At 26.9% G+C, this 8,976-nt stretch overlaps 3 protein-coding genes across 3 annotated transcripts; 1 reads left to right on the top strand and 2 right to left on the bottom strand.

Annotated features, from left to right (window-relative positions):
• Positions 1–112: 112 nt before the first annotated feature.
• LOC102672976 (60S ribosomal protein L17) lies at positions 113–1,758 on the bottom strand. Its single transcript, XM_006613153.2, has 5 exons — positions 1,675–1,758; positions 1,337–1,423; positions 1,051–1,210; positions 775–945; positions 113–652 (listed from the first exon to the last, which is right to left on the bottom strand). Exons 2-5 carry the CDS (start codon positions 1,415–1,417, stop codon positions 507–509), a joined length of 558 nt encoding a protein of 185 aa, XP_006613216.1. The 5' UTR covers positions 1,418–1,423; positions 1,675–1,758; the 3' UTR covers positions 113–506.
• A 474-nt stretch (positions 1,759–2,232) lies between these two features.
• LOC102672193 (dual specificity mitogen-activated protein kinase kinase dSOR1) lies at positions 2,233–8,976 on the top strand. Its single transcript, XM_006613147.2, has 8 exons — positions 2,233–2,761; positions 2,846–3,071; positions 3,167–3,279; positions 3,365–3,476; positions 7,062–7,238; positions 7,376–7,583; positions 7,735–7,901; positions 7,989–8,976. The coding sequence occupies exons 1-8, from the start codon at positions 2,640–2,642 to the stop codon at positions 8,103–8,105; spliced, it is 1,242 nt and encodes a 413-aa protein (XP_006613210.1). The 5' UTR covers positions 2,233–2,639; the 3' UTR covers positions 8,106–8,976.
• Positions 3,605–6,990, bottom strand: LOC102672055 (sodium/potassium-transporting ATPase subunit alpha-B-like). Its single transcript, XM_006613146.2, has 2 exons — positions 6,391–6,990; positions 3,605–6,302 (listed from the first exon to the last, which is right to left on the bottom strand). The coding sequence occupies exons 1-2, from the start codon at positions 6,862–6,864 to the stop codon at positions 3,660–3,662; spliced, it is 3,117 nt and encodes a 1,038-aa protein (XP_006613209.1). The 5' UTR covers positions 6,865–6,990; the 3' UTR covers positions 3,605–3,659.

The following is an 8,976-nucleotide window of genomic DNA, read 5'->3' as shown; positions in this document are numbered from 1 at the left end:
TACAAAAATATTAATTCATACATTATATTTTTTTTATAAGGAAACAAAAATATATATTTAATATACATTCAAAAATTAGATATTCGTTAAAAAATTGTAATCTTAAAAAAAATGTATGAATTTTTGTTTATTAACGCATATAAAATATACAGTTATTTATACTGTAGACATTTCATTTCTCAAATATTTGTAATATTTTTGGTACGTACTTTTATATCTCTTGCCGTTGACTCGTACTCCAAATACGGACATCATAAATTGTAACAAGACATTTAAAATGTAAAATAACGATGTAATAATGAAAGAAAGTAAAGAAATTTAATTAAATTTTTTACTTCGTAAAGTAAATCCATTATTCCTTTAAATTATTATTTTAAATTTATATTACAAAGAAATTATACAAGATTTCAATTTATAACTTATAATAGAAAAGGATAGAAATGATGTAAAAAGATTAAACAAAGCAGAGTAATTTTTATTCTTCATGGTATATTCAATATTAAAAATTATTCTCTCATCATTTTTTCCTTTTGCCTGGCAAGCTTCTTTTTACTTAGTTTCTTTTTTGATGGTTCTTCTTCTGGACTTTTTACTACAAAATCTTCTTTTTCAGTCAAAATTACCTCAATGTGACATGGTGAACTCATATAAGCTATAAATATATTATAAAAATATACAATATACTTAATTAAAGTATATATTACTAAATGACTATATATTACTAATTACTAATATATATTTTAAATTATTATTATTATTGTTAGAAATACTAACGATTAATGCGACCATGAGCTCTATATGTCCTTCTACGTAGACAAGGAGCATGATTTACTTGAATATGATTAATTACAAGACGATCAAGATCTAGCCCATCAACATCAGCATTACTTTCAGCATTTTTCAATAACTGAAGTAAAAATTCTGCTGATTTCTTAGGCCAACGACCTAAATTTAAAAATAGATAATTTAGTCATTATAAAAATAATTTTTTAATTGTTAAAAATATTATTAAATGTAAAAAAAAATTATTTATTATTTATTATTACTTACCTTGAGTAGTACCAAACTGTTTTGCTTGAGCACACCTACCAACACCACCATTAAATCTACGGAATGGTACACATTCTTTATGTTCAATTACATTTTTCAAATATTTTTGTGCTCTTCGCAAAGACATGTTTTTAATGGCACGTGCTGTTTCATGTGTATTCTAAAAAGTAGAATAATAATTATAAGATTATAAACTATTAAATATAATATATCATTAAATCCTTACATTTTATAAATACAATTTTATTAATTAAGGTTAAGTGTTCCAAAATAGTTTTTTGTTTACCTTAAAATGTACTCGCAGATTAGATCCTCGTGCTTTGCACGATTTGCTTGCATTTACCGGCTCATGAGAATAACGACCCATTTTGTTCTAGAATTACAGAAATTTGATGACAATCTTTCATATCGGCATTTTACAATATAGGTGTCGCGACTTAACCTGCCACTACATATTTTGAAATTCAATAATTATTGATTATAAAATATTCACTTCACATTTTTTTTATAAAATAACTGCTTAATATCATATTTTTAAAAATTACATTATTATAAGAAATTTATTAATACAAAAGTGTAGATGTAAGCAGATTCAAAAATTGATATAATGCAGATCATACATACCTTTTAAGAGCACGATTTTGAAGGAAAAAACGTCATACATATACCTAGACTTCCTGTAAGATATGGAGTACCATCTTCTACCATTAAAAGAACTATACATAACATTTATTTTATTATATTTAGTTAAATCTATATGAATGTAAATTTTGAACTATAATATATAATTATTATAATATATAATTATTATAATTTAATATATAATTTCATTTTTAATTATTTATAAAAATATTAAATTAGCTTGAATAATTATTATATGTGTGTATTTTAATAATTTTTTAAAATCAAAAATATTTAATTTTAAACTTTAAATATGAATCATACATGTTTGTAATACATAATTAGATATATTAGATTTATTTATTATTTATAATTAATGATTAATTATTTTTGATATAATATTAATCAAATAAAATGATAAAAATTTGATAATATTAAGAAGAATTGTCTTATAATTAAAATATCATTGTAATATGTTAAATTAATGAAATTTTTAGAAAATTTAATTCTAGGGATATTTAGAACATTATATTATATATGTTTGTCGTTGTCCCGGGAAGATTCGTATAACCTCTTCTTATTTGTACAATATTTGTAAGAAAATGCATATTTGTGCCATTTCATGATTGCTGTTATTAAATTAACAATTACTCAGAATAAAGTTTATGTTTTTTCGTGATTTAACAAAAAGTGTATTTTAACGAAAAATTTGAAACTTAATAGTCCATTTTTAACAACATTAAATTAGGACTACTTCCTAAATTTTCGAATGAAATTCATAATGAGAATGGTTTTAATGATAATACATTTATTGTAAATTAAACGTATACGATTATAAAAATATTTTCAATTAAATAAATTTTCAATTGATTAAATAGATATTATCTAATTTTAAAAAATATTATTAATAAACAACATATTTGTGTAAAAATTGTGTATTATAGTGATTGTTTAGTTTTATAATCCAAATGTCAAAAAACAAGTTAAATTTGACACTACCTCCTGGTTCAATAGAACCAGTTCCAGCTGTATCACCATCACCACCAGTACCATCGTTACCTATTTATTCTGAACCACCAGTAATACCAGAGTAATTAATTTTTTTATTTAAAATCTACATTATTTAAAATGAAAAATTTATTATATATATTAATTTCTATTTATTTTATCATAGTGGAGTAATGGGAAAAATGAGTATAGATGCTATTCAAGAAAGGTTAGAAGAATTAGAAATGGATGAAGAGCAAAGAAAAAGATTAGAAAGTTTTTTAGGTCAAAAAGAAAAAGTTGGAGAATTATGTGATGAAGATTTTGAGAAACTTGGTGAACTTGGTGCTGGTAATGGTGGTGTTGTTATGAAAGTGAGACATAAAAAATATGGACTAATAATGGCAAGAAAGGTATTGCTCATATTAATTTTTTACTTTAACTTGAATTAATATATTAATACAAATTAATACATTGAAATGATATAATAATAATTAAAACTTTTTAGTTAATACATTTAGAAGTTAAACCTGCAATTAAAAAACAAATAATCAGAGAATTAAAAGTACTTCATGAGTGCAATTTTGCACATATAGTTGGATTTTATGGTGCTTTTTATAGGTATATACATTTTATTTAACATAAAATAATAATTACCTATAAAAATTAATGTTTACATTAGATATAAAATATCTATTTATTACAGTGATGGAGAAATTAGTATATGTATGGAATATATGGATGGTGGTTCATTAGATTTAATATTGAAAAAAGCTGGAAGAATTCCAGAACCTATACTAAGCACAATTACATCAGCAGTAAGTATATTAAATAATTACTTCTATAAATTCATAATCTTTGTTACTTTATTCTAATTTGCTTAAAATTTATATTTTTATATTTATTATAATTATATTATTATTATAATTAATATTTAAAAGCATTTTCATTAATTAATTTCATTAAACATTAGTCATAAAATTTAAATATAAATAAATTATTCAGTAATAAGTTTCCTGATATATAATTCCACGATGATATTTACGAATACATAATCTTCTTAGTTCATCATATATCCAAAGAAATGCACCAAGTGGTAAACATGGCCAGTACCAGTAAGAACTCAATGGCATGATTTTGAGTATTTTTTCAGTTTCTGGCACGTACAATAAAATACCAGTTAAGACTATTTCAAAAATAAAGGAAAAATTTAAAAACCAATTATCCATTCCTTGTTGTAAAATTGAATTAACTCTTGTTTTACACATTATTAAATCTATCATTTGAGTTATAACAATAGATAAAAAATATCCAGTACGAGCTTCATTTAATAAATCCATTCTAGTATCATAAGTCCATGTTTGACCATAAGAATCTTGTAAATCGTTAATCGATTTATCCTCCCATTCAAATCTCAATCCACATAAACGATCGGGTAGAAATCCATTTAACATCAATATTAAAAAATAAGTAAAAAAACCAGCCATAGACTGAGTCATTCCAATCTGACCATAAGCTAATGATATTAAACGTTTGTTTACAAGCCTATCATATTGTGGATTTCTTGGTGCCCGTTGCATTATATCGGATTCTGGTTTTTCATATGCTAATGCTATCGCTGGAAGTAAATCTGTTCCAATATCTATACAAAGAATCATTTCAAGAATAAGGGGCAAAGGAATAGCAAATAAAATACTACTTAACATTGGCAACATTTCAGGCACAGTAGATGTTAAAGTATAAACAATAGATTTTTTAAGATTATCAAATATCAGTCTACCTTCTTCAATTCCAGTTACTATCGATGCAAAATTATCATCCATCAGGATCATATCAGCTGCATCCTTTGCCACATCAGAACCACTAATACCCATGGCCACTCCTATATCTGCTTTTCTCAATGCTGGCGAATCATTTACGCCATCACCAGTCACCGCAACGATTTCACCCAATCTCTGGCAACTTTCTACAATGAGTAGCTTTTGTTGCGGAGATGTTCTTGCAAAAACAATTTCATCATTGTTCTTTATAACTTCATCCAATTGTTTGCTGTCCATGTTTCTCAATTCAATACCAGTAACAATAATAGCACGTCTATTGCCATCTAATTTACCTAGTTCACTTATTACAGAAATTGTTTTTTTTAGTTCAGCTTTTGCTTCACCTTCCAATACTTCTCGCTCAAAAGCGATTATGTGTCCTTCGCTTATTATACCGACTTTTTTTGCTATAGCCATCGCAGTTACAGGATGGTCACCTGTTACCATGATTACTTTAATACCAGCTGTTCGACATTTTCCTACAGCGTCAGGTACAGCTGGCCGTGGTGGATCTATAAGACTTATTAATCCGACAAATCTATAATTTTTCGTAGGAAAATTGTAGTCTTTTGGAGATTCAGTATTAAACTTATAATCTGGACCATAAGTATCATGAGGTAAATGAAGATCACAATAGGCTAATACACGTTCTCCAAGATAACCGAATTCTGAACAAGCTTTACGACATAATGCATGATCATGCGGTGTCATATTTTTTGTATCCCCTTCCGCAGTCAATATTGTTTTACATTTGTCTAATATTACTTCTGGAGCACCTTTCAAAATCATAAGATATCCATCATGAACTTTGTGTATTGACATATAAAACTTGGTTGCTGAACTGAATGGTATCTCTGCAACTCTTGGATGCATATGTCGAAATTCTTCCGTTGAATGTAAGTGTTCACAGAATCTGAGAATAGCTGTTTCCGAAGCATCACCAATTACTTCTCGTTCTTCAATAGGTTTCAATAAAACGGCTTCCGTGATAAATTCTGCACGCAAGCAAAGAGTGGCGCTTTTAAGCAGCCTTTGGAAATCTGATTTTTCTATTATCAAAGTTCTTTCAAGACCTAATCTTCGATCTGGTGGAAAATTATATCTTGTGTGACCAACCCATAAATTAGATACAGTCATCTTATTCTGCGTTAGAGTCCCAGTCTTATCTGAACAAATAGTAGAGGTTGATCCTAAAGTCTCCACTGCTTCTAAATTCTTAATTAAACAATTCTTATTCGCCATTTTTTGAGCTGTTAGCGTCAAGCAAGTGGTAACAGTTACTAATAAAACTTCTGGTACATTGGCTATTACAATGCCAAGTAAATAAGTAGCTGCTCTTATTAAATTAGAGTCAATCATTAACGATAATCCAAAAAATAACACTCCAGATAATATTGCAATAGTAATAATTATTTGAACAAAGTGTCTGATCTCTTTAGCTATTGGTGTTTCAACTTTTTCAAGCTGTGCCGTGAGGCCAGCAAGGCGACCAATCATTGTTTGATCACCAGTAGCTATTACTATTCCGATTCCATTCCCAGAAACAGCAAAGCTAGAAAAGAAAGCCATATTGGCAGATTCTAAGGGATTTTCATCGGTAGGACTATCTGAACGAAGTACTGGTTCACTTTCTCCAGTGATACTTGAAACTTCAACTCTAAGTTCATGACAATCGATGATTCTAATATCAGCTGGTATTTTGTCGCCAATTTTAATTTCCACTAAATCACCTGGGACTAAATTTTCAGTTGGTAAACGAATTTTAGTATTTCCACGTATTACTGTTGCAAAAGTCGGTACCATTTTTTTGAATGATTGCATTACCTGTAAAATATATAAAAAAGGATATGTATATTGAAGGATATGTATGTATAAACATACATTGATTTTAATATGATAATGATTTGTTTACCTTTGTAGTCTTAGTTTCTTGTACATATGCAGCAATACCAGAAAATAAACAGATTAAAGTAATAATAAATCCTAACCATTCTGAGCCACCAGTTACACCTTCTGTTAATAAACTAACTCCACATAAAACGAAACACAATAATGCACAAGCCCATAATAAACTAGCGAATCCATGAAACATACATTTTATAAACTTGATATATTCTGGAAGTACTTTTGGTGGTGTTAGAGCGTTTGGTCCCACCTCACGATAAAGTCTGTCCGCTTCTTCTTCAGTTAAACCATACTGTGTATGAGTATTTAATTTCTGGCATAACTCTTCCAAAGGTATCATATGATCAAGAGTATGTAATTCTTCTTGAAGAGCTTTCAATTCGCTTTCAGTAAGTTTTTTCTCGTTTGAAGTAATAGTCAGTTTTTGCGCTATTTTAGATAATATTTTGATCATTTTTAAATATATTAGCTTCACATACATAGATGTAACACAAATTCGAATATAGATATAAAATATTAAAAAGACTGCTTCTTTCAGAGTTCAATTATTTTCATGGCCTTCTTGTTCGATTTTTCGATTATATGAAAGAAATTTCGGATTTTATATATGTTTTTTTAATTGTAATTTATAAAAAAACTTTAAACAATATTCAATTGATTCATGTAATGTTGTCATAGGTTTTGAAAGGTTTAAGCTATTTGCGAGATAAACATGCAATTATGCATCGAGATGTAAAACCAAGCAATATCTTAGTAAATAGCGCTGGAGAAATAAAAATTTGTGATTTTGGTGTTTCCGGACAATTAATCGATTCTATGGCTAATTCATTTGTTGGAACGAGAAGTTATATGTCGGTAGGAATTATAATTATAATTGTATTATATATATATATATAATTGTATTATATATATATATATATATCATTATATATATTATTTTTAATTTTAATATATGTAAGAGATAATATATTATAAATTATTTCATTTTTTAGCCAGAAAGACTTCAAGGTACACATTATTCTGTTCAAAGTGATATTTGGTCTCTAGGATTATCACTTGTGGAAATGGCAATTGGAATGTATCCAATTCCACCTCCAGATGAAAAAACTTTAGCTGCAATATTTAATACTCCGACAGGTCAACCACCTGCAGAAAGTGCAGCAAATAATGCTTCTACTCCAACGCAATCCCCAGGACATAGTTAGTTGATTTATTTCTTTTTTTTCATTTTTATATCTTTTTATATTTATATCTTGTTTATATTTAAATTTATATGAAATATTTTATTAAACTTATTTGTTTTTTAATATCCCATAAATATTAAGATTATAATAAAATTATTTTTATATAGATACGGGTAGTCCAAGACCGATGGCTATATTCGAGTTGTTGGATTATATCGTGAATGAACCACCACCGAAATTGCCTGCTGGTATCTTTAGCGATGCTTTTACAGATTTTGTGGATCGTTGCTTGAAAAAAAATCCTGCTGAAAGGGCAGATTTAAAAACATTAATGGTATGTAATTTATTTTATATGATTGTTCATTTAAATTAAATAATTATTATTTTACTTTTTAAATTGCAATGCATCTTTAATTCTTAGAATCATGAATGGATTAAAAAAGCTGAATCTGAAAATGTAGATATTGCTGGTTGGGTATGTCGTACAATGGATTTACAACCGACTACTCCAACGCGTTTAGCGAATGTACAATCCTGAATAAATGTCACTCTTACATACTTGACTACCTATATACGCGTTCAGTACTCTTAAGTTAATTTTCATTTCTTTTCGTTTTATTAATATGAACAGTGGCGTTTTCATTTTTTTTTTTTTTAACATTATAAAGTTCGTAAAATGAAAATCTTTCGCGATTTTAAAAACAGACTTATTTATAAGAATCTGTTATATTTTTTTCTTCTCTTTCATTCTCTCACTCTCACTCTCTCACTCTCTCACTCTCACTCCTTACTTCTTTTTTCACTGTATTTTAAAATGTATTTGCTCAATCATTCGCATAAACACTTGAATGAAAAGCATTTATTAAATAGAATCTAAGAGCATTAATATAGATTTCGATATATCATTTATTTTTATTTTTTTTTTTTAAATAGATATTTACTTATTTAAATGCATAAGATGTTAATTATTAATTATATCATAATATTCTATATGAATATTGGATTTATGTTTAAAATATTAAATTATTTTTAAATATATATCATAATCTGATTTTAAAGTCGCGATAACAATTGTGTTTAATTTAATGAACATGATTGAATATATATGATCACTTTTAATGTATATATGGTATCGTAAAATATAAAAATCTACATTGACATATTTGCATGTATAAATACGTCACTGAATTTAATTTTTATTTCATTTTACACATATTTCGTATCTTATGTTTTTGTTGAAAGTATGTAAGATAAACGATTATCCTTATAAGTTTAACGTTATTGTACACTCATGGGCAAGTTATGTTTCCTATGATAATACAAGGATACATAAATGGGCATCGGATTTATGAAGATATAATTTGAAGAAAAAATCATTAACTAGAAAACATATTACTAGTATAACATTT

The sequence above is a fragment of the Apis dorsata genome, unplaced genomic scaffold (assembly GCF_000469605.1).
Source record: "Apis dorsata unplaced genomic scaffold, Apis dorsata 1.3 scaffold_135, whole genome shotgun sequence".
Taxonomy (NCBI): Eukaryota; Metazoa; Arthropoda; class Insecta; order Hymenoptera; family Apidae; genus Apis; species Apis dorsata.
This window is presented reverse-complemented; position numbering and strand designations above follow the sequence as displayed.

Coding starts and splice junctions, on each gene's coding strand:
- LOC102672976 (XM_006613153.2), bottom strand. CDS start 1,417: ATGGGTCGTTATTCTCATGAGCCGGTAAATGCAAGCAAATCGTGCAAA. Junction 1,211..1,336: donor ATCTGCGAGTACATTTTAAG/GTAAACAAAAAA, acceptor TCTACTTTTTAG/AATACACATGAAACAGCACG. Junction 946..1,050: donor ACAGTTTGGTACTACTCAAG/GTAAGTAATAAT, acceptor TTTTAAATTTAG/GTCGTTGGCCTAAGAAATCA.
- LOC102672193 (XM_006613147.2), top strand. CDS start 2,640: ATGTCAAAAAACAAGTTAAATTTGACACTACCTCCTGGTTCAATAGAA. Junction 3,477..7,061: donor TAAGCACAATTACATCAGCA/GTAAGTATATTA, acceptor ATGTTGTCATAG/GTTTTGAAAGGTTTAAGCTA. Junction 7,239..7,375: donor GAACGAGAAGTTATATGTCG/GTAGGAATTATA, acceptor TTCATTTTTTAG/CCAGAAAGACTTCAAGGTAC.
- LOC102672055 (XM_006613146.2), bottom strand. CDS start 6,864: ATGTATGTGAAGCTAATATATTTAAAAATGATCAAAATATTATCTAAA. Junction 6,303..6,390: donor AAGAAACTAAGACTACAAAG/GTAAACAAATCA, acceptor TATATTTTACAG/GTAATGCAATCATTCAAAAA.